At 36.0% G+C, this 18,500-nt stretch overlaps 1 protein-coding gene across 1 annotated transcript; it reads right to left on the bottom strand.

The window, feature by feature from the left end:
- Positions 1 to 246: 246 nt before the first annotated feature.
- On the bottom strand, positions 247 to 18,251 carry LOC121652096 (nuclear GTPase SLIP-GC-like). The gene is made up of 24 exons (XM_042004659.1): positions 18,149 to 18,251; positions 11,186 to 11,259; positions 10,996 to 11,077; positions 10,566 to 10,678; positions 8,808 to 8,852; positions 8,647 to 8,676; positions 8,316 to 8,340; positions 8,122 to 8,196; positions 7,875 to 7,968; positions 7,136 to 7,352; positions 6,740 to 6,967; positions 5,540 to 5,746; positions 5,291 to 5,466; positions 4,900 to 4,993; positions 4,403 to 4,490; positions 4,153 to 4,274; positions 3,769 to 3,939; positions 3,538 to 3,692; positions 2,021 to 2,138; positions 1,701 to 1,809; positions 1,469 to 1,602; positions 1,222 to 1,303; positions 862 to 943; positions 247 to 761 (listed from the first exon to the last, which is right to left on the bottom strand). Exons 3-23 carry the CDS (start codon positions 11,060 to 11,062, stop codon positions 870 to 872), a joined length of 2,424 nt encoding a protein of 807 aa, XP_041860593.1. The 5' UTR covers positions 11,063 to 11,077; positions 11,186 to 11,259; positions 18,149 to 18,251; the 3' UTR covers positions 247 to 761; positions 862 to 869.
- Positions 18,252 to 18,500: the final 249 nt, after the last annotated feature.

Genomic DNA, 18,500 nt, shown 5'->3' with positions numbered 1-18,500 from the left:
TGGTAGATGGTAATGGATTGATTCTCAAATCAGGTGTAAGTAGACATGGATGTGAGCCATCAGGTGCCCAGCAGAGAAAAGAAGAAGAGAGGAAAAAGAGGAACAGATATGCAGATGTGTAATCTCTATGAATGTTCTTCATGTAATGAAGTCTAAATAAATATAATTATTGTTGACATCGTTCTACCTTTTCACAGGACAATTGTGTTCGGTGCTTTAGTCTCGCTGAATTAAAAAGACAGAAACTGAAATCTGAACACTTTTTTTAATGAGTATAATCATCACAGACAGGAACCACACAAACTCAAGAAGTAAACAAACTTATTAAAATAATTCATTTCCTGCAAAGCCACATTAAACTAAAATGGAAGTAAAATTGATTCAGCTGGCCCTGATTCTGGCCTTGTAACCTGTATGATGAAACTACAAACAATCTTAGTTTGGATCCAACCAGCACCTCTCATTACATTATTATTTTACATTTTTGCATCTATTTAAAAGGCAATAATCTGCTACAACAACAGAGAAAAACATGGACATCTCTCTAAAGTCAAAGTATAATGTGTACACACACACACACACACACATATATATGTGTGTGTGTGTGTGTGTGTGTGTGTGTGTGTGTGTGTGCATGTGTGTGTTTGTGTGTGTGTAGAAATAAAGATAAAGATAAAATAACTGAGAACAGAACATTTAGCAAACATTTGTCTACAAAATGTCAGGTCCTTGAACTTGTCCTCATCGTGGATTCAGTGCATCTGTTGGACAGAACCACATCAGTGTTACTAAAAACACGTAACATTTGTCAAGTCAAAATGAGTCAATCAATAAATGTTTACATGTAAAGAAAAGTTTTACCCATTTCATTACATTTCCTCCTCTGAGATGCCTCCTAGTTGTTTGTAGTGTTTCTCTACCACCATAAGCTTGTCTGAAACATCTATAATACAAAGAGATATTTGTCAAATATCTACAGGATATTTAATGGTCTGCATGAATTATTTTACTTAGATATGCTCCTTTTCAGCTTAGTCTCACAGTAGTTCATGAAAAAGTCACAAAACTTAATCTATTTATTTGTGTTGGTGAACACGGTTTTCCTTTACGTACACAGATAAGAATATAATTACACACTACCAGTCAGATGTTTGGACACCCTTTCCCATTAAATAATAACAAAGTTTAATGGTTTACCATTAGATCAGACTGGTGCTTTACCTGGGATTGAGTTGTCATTGGTCTTCAGTGAGAGCTCAATTGATTCCTTCATTGTTTTCTCCAGAGTTTCCCAGATGTCCTCCTATTTAAACATTAATCACTTATTATAGTGCAAAATGTAGTTAAAAGTAACTCCATCACACATAAAAGTGCTGTTAAATATGATCTCATAGCTGCTCAGACATGAATGTGAATTGTGGAGCTTAAAATGCTTTCAATTTGTAGTAAATTTACTAAAGTGAAATACCACCAAGTCTTCAAGTTTCTTCAACATAACTTGCTTAGCCTGGTCAAACATGATGCCCTTAGACTCAGACACATGTTTTCCAATCATGTCCTTCATGTTTTGCATCGAGCCTTTTCCTCTAAATTCTGCTGCTCCTAAAAAAGAAGTTATGATGTCTTTTTATGCAGAATCACAAATAAAGGTAAACGTGTGCTGTTATCATGACAGGATTTGCTGTGATTTCTTTTCTTACTCTTGTAGCAGGCTTGCATATTGTTTGCAATGGTCTCCGTCAGACTGTTGTAGATCTTTTTCTTGCGGTCGCGGATTTCTCTTTTCAGCTTTTTCTTGATTTTTTCTTCCTAAAAGAAATAATAAAAACCATGGTTTCTAAACGTGGTATTGTTCCAGATTTGACCTGGAAAGCAGTAAATTAAGATTCTTTCTATGCTACCTCCTCAGTATTAAAACACACATATCCTGTAAATACTAACAGCTTTGCATTAGCAGATATGCCAAATAAGACATCAGTTTTAACACAATAAGCAGGTTGTTGCTTTTCCCATCCTTCACCTCTGTCTTCAGAAAGATGAGCTGCAGTTTGACACCATCGTACTCCTGAATCAGTCCCTCTGTGTCCAATGAAAATTTATTGATGACACCAAAGAATGGCCCGTCTTTTCTATCATTTCTGAAACATATTTAAAAATGTAAATATTTGTAGATTGGGAGAAATCACACCAGTCATCATCTGGCTTAAATCCAAAATAATTCCACACCGCTGCCAAATGCGAACTTCTTTTGGGTACAAGTATAAGTGCATTACCGCTTGGGATTTCGCTATGCATTTAAATCTCCTTCCCGCGGACTTTTCTCCTGTGTATTGGCGCTTTACTATTGGTTGAGGGACGGAAGTGCTGCATTTGGGGACGCTTGAAAAAATCCGCAAGAAAATTGGAAGCATTGGTTTGTGATATAGCTTGTGATATAGAATGCTTTAGAATGGCTGTGTGTAAAAATGAGATCACGTGCATCTACAAATCGAAATCGCGATTTTTTTTAACGATTTATTGCGCAGCCCCAATGTGCATACATGTATATCTAATTGGATTTAATAGGAAGGTGTATCCAAATGTTTGACTGGTGCTGTACAACCAGAGAACTAGATTGTAGTTCAAAATATAGGAAATATGTCAATGTAACAGTAGTTTTTCAACATATCTTGAATCTGGTATATAATTCTCTTTAGATAACTGGATGATTAAATTTGAGTGTTATGTATAAATAGACAGGAAGCTGGGAGACCATACAGCCCATCTGATGAAGGTCAGACAGACCAAAATGTTGCACATTTAGAATCATCAGTGATCAGGACATTGTACTAGGGTTGGGCGATATGTAAATTTTTTTCAATCGCCTATCGCCAGTCCAGCAAATGGCGATAGGCGATATATTCGCGGACGTGACGTCAGAACTTTTTTGCGCGTTGAACACCTGTTGAAGCAATTTAGAAGACAAAAATGGAGGGACTCGTCGCCAAAAAACATATTGATTAAATAAACGTAATTAATTTCCGAGTAGCCTACTTCTGTCATTTTTTCTTTCTGTTAAGTTTGAGTAGCCTAAATTGGTGCTGCAATTGGAGGCAGGTCACAGGCGGGGTGGGAGGTTATGCACGGTCCTTTAGTGTGTGCGCGTGTGCACGAGACTCCTGAAAGAAGGCAGCACCAGGTATGGAGAGAGGCTGGATGATGGAAAAAAAAAAAAAAAAACTCCCGACACCTGCTGCACGAGCCACAGCGTGCGCCTGCGTTGTAGCTAACTAAACGTGTTGGCTCATGTACATACATACATATATATATATATATATATCTCTTAATATCGCTCTTATATAAACGATCGTCGAATGGCTCAGCCTATCGTCGATGGTCAATACATTCGTTCAATCGCCCAACCCTACATTGTACTACAGTTTAAATAACAAGAAAATAACACATCAGCATGTTGATTATCTATAAAGATCAGATTCATTGTTAGGATTCCTCAGAGTTTAAAGCCAATCAATTTTTTTTAGCTCCATGAGATCTTACGGGAATGTCCTCCTGAATTCTTCATCAATACTGTCAGTCAGGAATGACGCTAACTCCATGTTCAGGTTTATTTGTTTTCCTTTTTTGGGCTGATAAATGCCACCATTGTTGACCACACACTTCAGTGTCCTATGGAATCCTCTGCCAGTCTTTCTCTGAAGGACAAAAAAAAGGGGTTGAGTTGAATTGAGAAAATCCAAACCTAGTTCAGTTTTATAAATAAGTACTTACTGGATTAATGCACTTCAAGCTTTTTTCATATGAACTTTTTGAGGTTTTCACTCCTTCACAGAGGCGCGTTTCAAAAGCTCTGTAAGCTTTAATCATTGCTTTTTGAACTGGGCCAAGTTGACGTTTTATCTTGTTTTGAAGTTGTTCACAAACATCAGTTTTTTGACCGTCCTGAAAAAAAGTTGATTTTTTTGTTCAGGAAATCTTCTATGAAATAATATTACATTATACTATTATGGTTACACTTTTGTAAAAATCATTAATATACATGTAGAAAATCAGCAATCTGACAATCCTAGGATTTCAGTCAATGTGAGTGCAGTTGAAGGTAATTTATGTTTCCTACACATTATTTTCTGTAATTATCAGGGAGAACTATCTTACAGCGTCTCCACATCTGGCCCCTTGAATCAAGGAGAGAATCCCATGAGCTCCAGACACATAGTTTAATGTCTCCGAGTGACAGTCATTGAGATTTTTCAGAAAGTCCTGTAGTTTAGGTATTTCTGTAAATGTACAACACAAATACACAAGTAAATGCAAATTCAAAAGTCAAACTCAAAATATTAATTGTCTAATAAAACAGGACATGCTTGTTGAGCGTTTTTCTGCAAACACCAAAGATCACACCTACCAGTTTCGTGTTGCTTTAGATGTTTTTTTTTCAGAAACTCTTGGGAGCTCACCGTGAACACTTTGAAACTGTCGCCACCAAAGTGTTTCTAGGAAAACAACATTTTCATACATATGTTGTAGACAATGTCTGGATGACAACTTGAAATAATAAATTACTCTTAAATTAATCCAGTGTCAAACCCAACATATCTATCTCCCTTTCATGTTGATTCACACAATGCTACAGTATCCCTGCACTATACAATACAGTTTATCAAAGATAAATATAAACATAAAGATGTACCAAAATTACCAGAAGAAATGGAAGCAATTTATTAACATAACTTTAATGTTATTTGTGTTGAATGAGTAGATGTAAATAGCAAATCTTAGGTAGGGAAACCCATGTTTGCATTGTGACTGAATGTAGGCTGATGCAGGCCTTTGATTCACTCAAAACTTGTGCAGATGGTTGTCTTACTTTTCCCTTTTTAATACAGTAGTTTTTAATTTTACCTTAACTGTGTGGAGCCTGTTGAATTCCTTTAACACTTCCTCCTTGGCTTTCATGTTTCTCTTGAATATGTGGGCACGAACAGCATCTGCTGACCTATAAGAACAGATACAGTAAAGCTTCATACATTTCTTTATTTAAACATAAACATGACTTGAAACACTTCAAACATGATCAGAATTTCACACAAGCCCCAAAATCTGTTACAGAGATTCACAGTAAACATAAGAGGACAAAATATGCTTAAACAAACTTTAGATTGTTCCAGTTTCTTTCTGTCTGTCTGTCTGTTTAGCTATCTAGTATAGAATATACATTTACTTACTGTATGTATATGTTGGCTAACAATTTGAGTTTTATTCAACTTTACTTTTAATATCATAAATGACTTACTGATCATCCAGATCTTCAGTGTTATCAGACTTGGTGCAGATGAAGTGAATTTGCTGACACTCGCCACCATTTCCAATAAGACTACTGACATTTTTCAGGATTTCCCAGGATTCTTTTTCTGCAGCAGGACGAACAATACCAGCCACAATCCACACAGTAGAACAGTTTCCAACAATCTGAAACAGTATAACACTTATTGTAAATATTTTTAGTTTAGAAAGAAAAATGAACATTGTGACTATATATTACCCCTTTCCACATTTCATCTCTGCTCTTGTTACGGTCCCCATTTCCAGGTAGGTCAACGAGTGTGACGTGCTGGAGAAGATCATTGTTTGGTACCCTGACAGTCACACACTTCACCAGAGGCCAGTACCACCTCTTTACTTCTTTACCTTCTCCTTGTTTTGTGTCATTTCTTGTGTACTGGACAAATTTTGCTGTTAGCTCTTGAGCCTGCAAAAAATGAAAAATTCTATATGTGAAATAAAATAAATAATAAAATAAAATACTTAACTTTTTGTGCAAATGAAAAATGTGCTATACAATAACAAAAATCAGTATGATGAATAACGTTAAACTCTAGGAATGAGTCCAAGAGGAAAAAACACAAACATTTTGTACAAAACTGCAGAATTAACTTTCTAAGGAATGTGCAAACCTGACATCCATAAATGTGTATTAATGTACAAACAAATGGCAACTTACTGATTCACACATTCCTTACACATGCACACACATACACATGCTGGTTCACATATAAACACATTGAGAGGACAAGATGGAGTCAGATCAGACACCATGAGGCAGAGTAGGCGTGTTCTCTTTAAGGTGAAGCCTCACACAGCAGCAGGACGGATGACAGAAAGGACAGAGGACAAGCTCAGCGCCCCAACAAGGGAGGGGCCAGTTTTCAACATGGCTACTCCCCAACTTCATAGCCAATGGTCTGTAGTTAGTATCAAATTACTTTGTCATATAGTTAGTATCCTTCATTTGAACAGAATCTATTTTCTGGGAGGTTGAGTGCAGAATAACAGCGCTGCTGACTGCAGAGACCGAGCAGAAAATGGTCCCTGTACCAGCTTTATTTTGAATCTTCATAAATAGCTTGAGAAAAGTAGTTTGTCTTTTTTTCTTAACACAAACAAATTTTTTACAGTTTCAAGACATAAAAGTGTGTTTATTAATATGCGGTGGGACAGATGTTCTACATTTGACAATAATGGCTTGTAATAGAGAAGGGAAAGATTTTAGACGCTGATAAAAACCCTAGACTGAAGCTAGAATCCAGGATCTTTGCATATTTAAGACAGAGTATTATTATAATTATGAACATAACAGTGTATATGTATTCTATATTTAGTGCACATTGATGTACAGCATTGTGCTGCATGATGAGAGTAATCTAAGTTAGACTGGAGCTTAAATATGTTTTTAATGTCTTACTGAGTCGCATGTCAAGGTCTTCTTCCCGGATTTGAAGAATTCTGGAATTTCTCTGAAGTATTTGTTGTCCATGAGGTTTTCAGGTGTTTTCTCTTTCCACTCGTCTCCATAAAGGGCTGACAGCTTGTCATCAATGTCACGATGATCATCATCATCATCACCCTCCATTTCACTATCTGGATTATCCTTGCGGAGCTGATTCATTGACCACAATTCATCTTTCCACTCCTATAAAAAAAAAAAAAAACAACAAAAAAACAAAACAAAACAAAACAAAACAAAAAAGCGAGGAAGAAAACAAAATACGAATAATATGTAGTGTCATAACTACAATATTAGGAAGAATCTATTTTTTTTTTCAGAAGACAGAATAAACATATCTACAGTTAATTGTACCTCTGCTGTAATGAACTCAATGTCCGCCTCATACTTGTGGTTGTGCCTGTTAGCCTCTACTTTAATCATGACTGAGGTGCATGCACAGACACCTCCAGTGGGCAAAAGTTTCTTCTCCCCAATGACAGCATTTATCAAAGAACTCTTTCCTGCTCCAGTTCTGCCAAAGACACCAACCAGCTCCCTCTTATCTGTCTCCAAATCCATGATTCTAGTCCTGTGATGAGTTCAGATAAAATTGAATAATTTATTAACACAAAAGCACTGAAAATATTTGCATTGATCTGATTATGGACTTTTATTTATCATTACTGAGAGACGTGCAGCAAAGTTTTTATTTAAGATGCTGTGAAAGATGGAAATTTGCTGAAACACATGCCTGCATTTAGTTTATCCTGTTCACACCCTGAAGTAAAAGTTGACTCCTGCTGTCACTGTATAATTCACATTAATGCAGTTACACCTACCTTTAAACTTTTAAACCTTTAAACTTTTAAACTTTTAAACCTTTAAACCTTTAAACCTTTAAACGGGGCCAGTTATGGTTCTTTCACTGCTTACTACAGAAATTATTGTATTAAACTCACAGGTATGAATTATATTTCTCACTGGTCACAATCTAGACAAAGAAATGTTTCAGACAGCCATGTTTCAGAGAACTGCTGTGGATAAGTTACAACAGAAAATTTTGTGTTTTCTGTGTAGAAACATGCATGAAAACAGAAAATACAAAACTTACTTCAGGAAAGCATTGAGCTTTGTGTTGTCTGGGTTGTGCAGACTTATGTAGACACTTCTCATTATTGCCTTAACTTCAGAGAGTATCATTACTTCTGTCAGCGTCAAAGAAAAGAATAAAACATAACCACAAATGTTAAAAATTAAATGACATAACCACTATAGAACCAATAGTTGTTTTTTTTCTGTGGCCAGTGTAGAAACAAGTGTATAACAAGCTAGTTGTTGTAATTGTTAAAAAAAAAAACCTGATGCTTCACATCGCCGCTTAGCTGGTGGTTGACCTTCATTGGTCTCTCCACGATAATCCTGCTTTCTATTTCCTTGTTGAAAAAAGACATAATAACATTTGTATTTTGTATCCAGGGTCTCTAAAAATGTTGACTTATATTTTTGAAAAGTTACATAGCATCTAAAAAAGATAATATATTTGGTATCTCACCATTATTACGTGTAGATGGTCCAGCCTAAAAAATCAACATAAATATCTGACTCTTGAAGAATATTTTATCTTTTCATCTATTCATGTAAAATATGCACAACAAGCTACACACTTATTTCAGTTTATGTTCTTACGACATTTGTATAAGTTACTCAATATCTTAGATGGCACAGAGAGGAAACGAAAGAGGAAACTAACTTGAGAAACATTCTTGTTTCTCAATCAACAACAGTCATCCAGTGAGACGTTCCTCAGCCAAATATGTGTAATTATAAAAACTACTGGCATGTTTTTCACACATTAAATGCCTGAGAATCTCAGTCATATTTACCTCAATGACTTCTTCATGATGCTGCAGCTGCTGGAGATAAAAGACATTGCAATATACTTTTTAAACAAGCACTGAAAATATAAATTAGAATTTTGTGGTTATATAACTATATAATAACTTATTTATCATATATCATTATTGTAAAAAGATGTAACACTTACATCAGAAAAATCCTCATTGCCTGCATTTGTGTTTTGTTCTTCCTGCTGTCAAGAAAATAGTTTTAAACAAAAAAGTGTAAAGAAATTGTAAAATACCCTGCGTGCATTGTTTGCCAGTGAGATATTTTTATATTTGATGCCGTCATAATTTATACAGAAGTTCTCCAGAACTTAGGCATGGATCTCACATAATGTGAGATTTAAGTGAAATGTAAAAATGTAAAGAGATGAATGAATGAACGAATGAATGAATAAATGAAGATCTAAATTTTAAAAAACAAAGTAAGAACAACACTGAAAAGTATGTGCATATCAAACTGTGGGGTGAATTTTTGGAATAGCTTGGATGATAGGTTAAAACAGAGCCTAAACATAAATATATTTAAAAAAAGGTATAAGGAATTAATTCTAGTAACATACATGGAAGAGGAGGGATAAACATAGCTATACTGTATTATATATGAGGTGATATATTATTATGTGATAAACTGGTAGTCTGAATATGTATGTGTGTTTACAAATATATATGGAAGAGAAATTATTTTATGTGTTATATGTCAATAAAAGTGGATGCATAGTAAAAGTTATATTGATAAGAATATTGGTAATATGTAAACATATAACGTCACAACAAAAGATGACTAGGAAGGGGTGGGAGTAACAAAAAGTGTATACTTCTTCCCACTCCTTTTTCGAACCTGTTAACATTTTGATTTGTACAAGCAATGTGTTTTGGTTTTCTAAAGAATTGTTTTCTCTTGTTTTGAAACATATTTTTATTTTATATTTTTTATTTTTTGTTCGAAATAAATTTGTTCATTCATTCATTCATTCATTCATTCAAAGTAACTCTGATACTTTACATATATCATTGATGTAGATGATGAATAGTTTTGGACCCAACACTGACCCCTGCGGCACCCCACATGTAATATCCATACACTTTGATTTATGTTCCCCAAGTTGAACAAACTGTTTCCTGTCCTTTAAATAGCTCATTACCCATCTCAGCCCCACCCCCCTTATCCCATACCTCTCCAGTTTACTTAACAATATGTTGTGATCTATGGTATCGAAGGCCTTCTTGAGATCTAAAAATACTCCCACAGCTATTTTTTTATTATCAATACAGTCAGTGATTTCTTCAGTTAATTCCATCAGTGCCAGTGATGTTGATCTGTCCTTTCTAAATCCATACTGGGTTTCTGAAAGTAAGTTATGTTTTTCTATGAATTTATTCAGTCTCTCTGCAAATAGTTTTTCAAGAATCTTGGCAAATTGCGGGAGAAGAGAAACAGGTCTGTAATTGGTAAAATGATGTTTATCTCCATTTTTAAACAATGGAATTACTTTAGCCAGTTTCATTGAATTGGGAAATGTACCTGATTGAAGAGACAAGTTACAGATGTAGGTGAATGGTTTTACAATTTCATTAATTACAGTCTTCACTGTTGTCATATCAATATCGTTCCAGTCTGTTGAGGTTTTATTTTTACAATTTCCTACTATTTTAATTATTTCTCTTTCATCAAGTGCTTCCAAAAAAATTGTACTTGGATTTCTCTCCACCATATACTCTACATCTCCCATTTCAACTGAATCTGGTTCCTTTATTTTTTTGGCTAATTCTGATCCCACCGTTACAAAAAAATGGTTAAAACCATTCGCCACATCAACCATATTATGAATAGTCCTGTCCTCAACAGTGTAGTATTCTGGGTAATTTATATTGATGAGTTCATATTGCAGGTTATTTACCTTCAATAGGTTTAAGTTCTTCTTGAATTTTGCTCTTGGTCCTAATAATGGGATTAAACAATCAATGTCTCGATCTTCAAGACAATAAAGACTTTCCTTGTCAATGCGTTGTTCTGTAATTACAAAAGCTTCATTAAATCTTTGACATGCAGAAATAATTTCACCTGATATTCATTATTTGATAAATGTGTGGTAAACCTCTGGGCTCATATGATTTTCCTTGCTTAAACAAATTATATGCAAACATAGAAGAAGAGCGGGAATGGATCAGCACTCCTCCCAAAATGATTTGATGCATGAATTAACAGAGCTGCTCAGCATAACTTTTGGCATTTTTATGTTTTTATTATTAAGTTTCAGAGTCAGACCACACAATGCCGTCCATGTAGTGGCTGTATTTGCCAAAAAGGAATCCATTATAATACTTTACCCGTAAATCTTTCTATCCACTCACTTAGACCCCACTGATTTAGTTTGTCACAAACAAAATCATCCATGATTAAGATCAAGAACTGAAAGATAAAATGTGAACAAAAACATTACAGATGTCATCAGTTAACTCTTAAATGAATACAAGTTGTATTATATTGAAATCCATACCAAAAGGTAAAACAGCTTACCTTTATTAGAAGGTAATCTTTACCAAAACAGTAATTTGGTTCAGGAGAGCCGAAGTCAGCAGGCAGACGTGAAGCTGTAAGAGGGAAGCAGCGAGAAGGCTAAATAAGAGCAGAACAGATGGGAGTGGTTACATTCAATCCCACATATGAGCTTTCCTCCACTTATTATCTTGTGTCTCCGCCTGTAAGTAGCATACTTTTCTGTTGGTGGGTCAATTCAGTTTAACAATGTTATTTTTACTCTGTCGTGTAACAATAAAAAAGTGACATTGGTTAACAAGGGTGCATAGGTGAAAACTAAGAATTAAAAGTCTATATATTGTGGCAATTAGTTTTCCAGGCTATCACTCATTTTCAAGTCAAGTTAGAGGAATGGGTGTTACCACATCAGCTTGCTGCTGAGGAAGTCTCACACAGAGGTAGTGTTGAAAGAAATGCAGTGGTGGAAAGTATCTATATGTAGACAGGACTGCATGTTATGTTTCTGGTGATCCTCTTAACCCAAATAATAAACACACATTAAGCTGCACTTATAATCTTAATTTACAACATCATAATTGTCTTGGAGTCCATTTCCAAGATGCTTAAAGGTTCATAAGAGTATTCCATATAAAAGGGATATAATTATCTAATTTAAATGGATACATGGGGGGGATTTTATGTTAAAAAAAATCTACAAACTTAGATAGGTGTGCAGGTGTATGTATAGGGTGCATGTATACAGGAATGCATATATTCACAGACATAATCTTCTATATTGTATTTTTTTTATATTCCATTTTATTTTTTCATACATTCAAATATTCTCTATATTTTTGCACCGTGGGCTGGAGAGAAACGTCTTTTTCCTAAAAAGAGCATTAATCATCTGCAGCTCATACAAAACGCTGCTGCTAGAGTTTTAACCAGGACTAAGAGCTCTGAACACATCACACAAGTTTTGATATCTTTCCACTGGCTTCCAGTCAGTCACAGAATAGATTTTAAAACCCTTCTGATTGTTTACAAATCCTGGATGGTTTAGGCAAAGAATTTATCTGTGATATGTTCAGAGAATATAAACCTAGCAGAGCTCTTAGATCCAAGGACTCTGGTCAACTAGGCCAGACCAGAGTCCAAACTACACATGGAGAAGCAGCATTTAGCTGTTATGCTGCAAACAAGTGGAACAAACTAGTGGAGATTAAACTTTCACCAAATGTAGACATTTTTAAATCCAGGTTAAAAACATTTCTTTTCTCATGTGCCTATGCATGAAATCTGCACGGTAACTTTTTAACTTATCTTACTTTTAATCATTTTAATGATCACTTGAGCACAAATGTTGAATCAAAAAGTATGTTTTTTAAGTGTCATGCATGACATAATCAGTACAGCGACCTCATCCTGCAGAGGTTCTGAGGTTAACCAGAAGTTACTTCTCCACACACTGAACCACGCAATGCCACCTTGTAGCAACAACCACAGCAGCTATTCAGCGAGATCATACCACCCATAGTTAAGCCGGGCACCCACAACCAGATGCTCGTGCCTCACCAGAGCCTGATGAGACCATTTGTCCTCAGTGTGGGAACAAAGGATGAAAAGAAGCAGAAGATGGGAGGAAAGAACAGAGGCTTGTCACTGCTGCCAGTAATTCAGGGATTTGATTTCACATCTTTGTGTGTTCTCACAGCGTGGAGATCAACATGAAGAGTAGGGAAAAGGGAAGAAGGATAAAATAAAGAGAACAAATGTTCTGTTTGGTTTAAAACTCTGTTCATTATAAGTTTACATTTAAAACAATCCCCATCACCCCTTTACCACCCTCCCACTTTCCCCTGGGCCTACTTAACATACATAAATAAATACTTCTGCTTTTACACTGTAATGGAAAATTTATTCATATACCCTTACAGTTTGTAGGTTACACTTTGTATGTCTGTGTATTTAGATAAGAACTCCTTCGCACACCTTCACCCCTTTCTCATCCCCTCAACAGATGTTGAAAGTTTAGTGAAGCTTTCTTCCAAACCCTTCCCCCTTTACTCCGTAACATTTGTTAACAGCTATGTGAGGAATTTAAAACAATGACCTCCTACTGTGATGTTATCAGCTCATGCCTGGTATATTAACTGAGCTCACTTGTATCTCCCCAGATTCATGCAGACAAACTCACTTAGTGTGTGATCTTTGATAACTAAAAAAATTCCACAACAACACAAGTATATATTTTGTGCTCACACAGTAGTACCAAATATATTTATCTCACCAATTATAAGCAGTATAGCCATTGATCAAGTTATGTAATCAAAAATATACATGTCACAAGCAGTAACATCCATCTCATGTTTATTCAATTTACTGTTAGAAAAAAATCCAAATATCACTGATGTAGCTGATGGTTTCAATACAATTTTCAGCGCTTTTGTAAGATGGTTAGCAATAAAATCCCAGTACTTCTCAATATGAGAACAAGACCAAAACGTATGTGTCATATTAGCAGGTGACATTTGACATCTATTACATTTATCTACAACAGTAGAGTATATTTTTGAGAGTCTGGAGTTAGTGAGATAAGCTTGATGAACAATCTTGAATTGTATTAAATTAAGTCTGCAACAGGAGGTACTGCCATTTACCCTAAATAATACATTCTTCCAATTCTCCTCAGTTAATGTTTGACCCAATTCTGCTTCCCATTGCTTTTTTTATCCTCCCCAAACAATCGTTTTTAAGATCTGATAGTAAACAATAGATTTTAGATATAAAACTTTTTTGATTTAAAGGCAAATCAAATAGTTTATCTATAATTGTATTGGGGGGAGAGTTAGGAAATAACATGTTATATTATTTAGTAAAGTTACGAATTTGAAAATACATGAGTCAGCAAAACTGTGTATTTTCGAGGATCAGTTAGAGGCAGTTCTGACTGTTACAGCAGCAGACTCCGTATTGTATTAGTCCAGGGGACTTATAGGTAACAGTAAAAAGAGCTCATAACTTGAAGTAGAGAAAACTTTAAGAAAGAAAATTCCTCAGTCTTGTGTTCTCCAATCACAGGGTTTACCTATAGGATGCTTATTTGCATAGAATGCATGTGCTTGTGTCAATCCAGCCTGCAGGGCAGAATACCTTATATGGTAGAGACTTGAGTGTGTACCATACAAATGCTATGCTTGGATACCTCAAAAGAAAATGTGTGGAACAGTACCTTATTAATTAGGAAAGTGGGAAATTAGTACCTGCCTATTTTAATACTTTGAGAAGAAGTACCTGTTCTTTGTTACTTGTGCATTTTTAAGGTCTTCTCTAACAATTTGGTGACCTCCGACGTGATGGATCCGGTATGACATAATTATTAAATGTCTTTGAATTTTATTTACTAAATTTTCTCTCAGCTGACATCAAATAGGATTTAAAGGACAATCATAATCATCCTCTACCCAGATCTGGCACTGAAAGACCGGTCATAAATAAAGGTAAGGACAAACCTTTTCTAAAAATTGTCCATATTGAGTACTTTAAATTTAAGTGCCTGATCAGGTAACAGATGGTTTTAGTTTTGGTATGAGAAATGGGGCTTTAAGTAGTTAAAGAATGATAGAAGTAAAAGGAAAATACGCGTAAATGGTCTGGGACCATAAGGATCTGGGATCCTGAATAAAGGAATAGAAGTATAAGAGTTAAAGAGAAACAGATAAGAGTAAAAGAGAATAAGTAAAATGTGTTTAATTTTAAGTGTGGAGTGAGTGAGTGATTGGATGTAGTGTTTAGAAGTATTAAAAGTGTTATGGGACTGGGGAACTCAAGAAATTGACCGCAGAAGATAACAGATCTTCTGTAGACGCTTAAGAGATGTAAGAGAAAAGGTCGGGGACCTTAAAGAGAGAAATTAAGTAAAGAGAGGAATAATGCCCTGTGGTTCTTCCTTATGTAGAAAGCTTTGCATTGCTTCATGGTGGAAATGAATTTTCCTAACATATTGGTTCTTTGAGCCGGATCCTAAATACTCATCCGAACCCAGTATGGAATCACTGAGAGACTGAAGACTGTGCGCAGCCGGGTCTGGGACCTGTAAAAGACCTCTACCTCGACGTTAGGTGGGAGGCCAGTCATCTGGGGTTCTGAGTCTGGCGTCGGATGGTGACAGAAAATCTGCCTTCAACAACGAGCAGTTGAGTACAAATCGTGTGATGAAATAAGGTTGTGTGACTGCCTCACCAGGAAAAAATCTTATAATTAGACGAAGCCGAGCTAGTGGGTTTTAAAGATAATGTTTGAACCAGAGTAAAAAGGGGCCAAACAATAGTATTTAAGGATATGTAATAAAATAAATATATAACTATGTCAAATAGGTGCACCTTATAAAATAAATAAAGAAGAAATAAATATATAATAAATAAAATAAGCGTATTGCTGAAGCATAAAAGGAAAGAATAATGAAACCAAAGAAGAAGATAACAAAAAGAGTCAAAGAGTGTGTGAGTGTGTGTGAGTGTGTGTGTGTGGTTGGAGATTCCCTCACATTCCGAAGCAGTAGACAGAGTGGACACCTTGTTGGTGGTTGAAAAGTTGAATAGGTTGTGAGAAATCTCATGAGAAATTAAAATAGGTTTTTGTGTCAGTAAAAACTAAATTAGAAGTAGATGCTAAATTTATGTATGGAAAGATTCAGATAATGTAAAATAATTTGATTTGTCTGAGGAAATGTTTTGCTCCGCTCCAGAAATACACAAGGAATCTTTCTGAAGCTGAAGCTGATTGTCTGTTTGGAAAGAAAGACACACTGTGCTTTTTACTTACATACATACATCTGAAGATACATTTACATTATCAAGTCTGAGAGAAAACATATGCAACTCTTCTTGGAGAGACATACACACTCTGTGGGATAGTTATTAACCCTATTTTCCTTTCTTCTCTCCTCCCTCTCCCTGTCCTTGTCTGAGACTTCCTGTCTTGAAATTCTTCACAGGCTTCAAATCCGATTCGACTCAGCTCATCCGTTGGAGTAAAAGTCAGCAGAGACCCACTAAAAAAAGAATAATCACCACCATTTCCTATGAACTGAGACTGATACCCACCCCAACCTGCTCCACCTGATGCTCTACATGATTCAAGAGAAGAAACAAAGACATCTGATCTCCAGCAATTACCACCAGAGTTCCTCTGCTTTAAGTTTCAAAGAGACTGAAACCAGATGTTTGATGGACGTCTAAACTTTGCTTTGGATGGTAGGACACCATCCCCCACAACGCTCCTGATCATGTGCTTTGTTCAGAGGACAAGAAGACCAAACCGGGAAAGTCATGTGACCAGTAGACACGAGGATGGTGAGACTGTTCTGATTTCATACTATAAATAATTAATGGTTTGATGCAAAACTTTGTTAATATGCTGAAGTTAAACAGATTTACATCTTTTATAGAAAGAAAGTGCTAAAGAGTAAACAGAAGAAAGCTTCATTTCTAGACATTTCATACACACAAGGCTAATTCACAACTGTAAAAAGAGATACACTTATACACACACACACGCACACACACACATGCTCTCTGCAACGAAGTATCTGCTTGCTACTGACCCACATGACATGTTACTAACCCTGTGTTGTTTTCATGATTTACAAAGAAGACAATATGTTTAGTGAGCTTGAGGCAACAACCTTTCCTCAGTCATCCAACACTGATTGACACACCTTTGATAAAAAATAGATAAAAACAAATAAAAATAAAATGGGAAATAATTTTTTATTTTTGATCCCTTCAGATACATGATTATGGTGACTCACTGACACATGAATTTATATTTCCTCCAGATTACCCCGTCTTATTGCTGCTCAAGGATCTGATAAGATGGTATTTCTCTCATTCATTCGTCTGGACAAATGGGAGAAAGTAAATCCTGTTTCTGCCGGAGGTTTGAATGCCAACATACTGATCCATATGTGCATTCACATAAATACTGAATGGCAGTTTTCCCTGGTTGGTTCTGTGTGGTGATGTAGGTTATAAGTCCCCTGATTTCCTGAAAAAGTTTGTGCGTGATTTGCACTAAAACTGTTCGTGTGTCTCTGGGTCTTGGTTATTTTAAATTTGTTAACAGCTGGCTCAAATTAAGGTTTTGATAATCCTGGTATTGTGTTTATGTTACGGGTCTCGGGCACGATGACCACGATAACAAAAAGAATCTGTAAAATAAAGGTTGAGACTCAGAGAAAGAAACACAGGACCATTCAAGTCTTCCTCCAGATTGCGTCTATTAGATTGCTTCAACATACAATTTACAACCAGTGCATTTTCTTGTCCTTTTTATACATAAACCAATATAGTCTAGCAAGGTCAATTTACAGCAATCTGCATCTGCAATCACTGTAACGGTTATTACTGCCTAGTGCAGTTTAAGTTCACTCACAAACTGCATGAGCCCTTTAAACATCACTTTGACTTCAGTGAACATAGTGCAAAACTCAGGATTGCTTATTTATACTCTTCAGTTCAATAGACTTATTCAGATATTGACAACACACTTTAGAATGTATATTAATCATCTTAATATGACTGCACCGAACCATCTATCCATGTAATAAACCAACATTCATGTAACCTGGTGATTGTTATTACTGATTCTATATGAAACAAATATTATTCTGGGTTCATTAAACATTAAGTCACATCAGGAGTCTTCTCAACTAATTTGAAGCGATACACGGAGTATAAAAAAACTAATACTGAATCGAAAGACATACATTTCACACAAACTGGCAAACTCTCGCGAGAACACTGTAAAATCTCTTTCGAAAACGCTAAAGTCTCGCGAGACTATGGGCGCAATGCGGCTCTGCTTTCCGCTCATACTGACAACAGCTGGATAAACGTTTACAGAAGTTGCACAAATCATCACAAAATTACTATTTGTCACCTCCGGAAGGGATACGAAACTTACAGCTTCCATGTATGGCAACTTAAACCAAGTACTAACCTGTAAAATAAAGGTTGAGACTCAGAGAAAGAAACACAGGACCATTCAAGTCTTCCTCCAGATTGCGTCTGAGAGGGAAACAGGAAGTCCCTCCGTAATAAGCAACCGGCTGCAGCTTGTTAAGAGCTGAGGCTGAAAAGGCTGCAGCCAGCCGAGGCCAGTCTGGAGGGGGGAGGTTGGATTGGCACAGGCCGCTTCCCCTCACTTAGTCTTTGTGTGTTCGTGGTAGGAACGTGACTGCTTAGCACAGGTGGCCCCGTTCCGAGTTATGGTGGATTTTGGTGGTAGCGATGCCTACTGAGTGCTCTGTGCTTTGTGTCAGTGAATCTTTAGTGGGGCAGACCATTATTTG

Source organism: Melanotaenia boesemani, chromosome 2 (assembly GCF_017639745.1).
Source record: "Melanotaenia boesemani isolate fMelBoe1 chromosome 2, fMelBoe1.pri, whole genome shotgun sequence".
In the NCBI taxonomy this organism is placed as follows: domain Eukaryota; kingdom Metazoa; phylum Chordata; class Actinopteri; order Atheriniformes; family Melanotaeniidae; genus Melanotaenia; species Melanotaenia boesemani.
The sequence above is the reverse complement of the archived record's forward strand: the minus strand, read 5'-3'. Positions and strand labels throughout refer to the sequence as shown.

Bases quoted from the DNA above. Each gene is read 5' to 3' on its own strand.
- LOC121652096 (XM_042004659.1), bottom strand. From the start codon at position 11,062: ATGGATGATTTTGTTTGTGACAAACTAAATCAGTGGGGTCTAAGTGAG. The intron at 10,679-10,995 runs GTAAAGTATTAT...TTGTAATTACAG, and splicing joins GTGGATAGAAAGATTTACGG to AACAACGCATTGACAAGGAA. The intron at 8,677-8,807 runs GTAAGTGTTACA...TTTTATCTCCAG, and splicing joins GCAATGAGGATTTTTCTGAT to CAGCTGCAGCATCATGAAGA.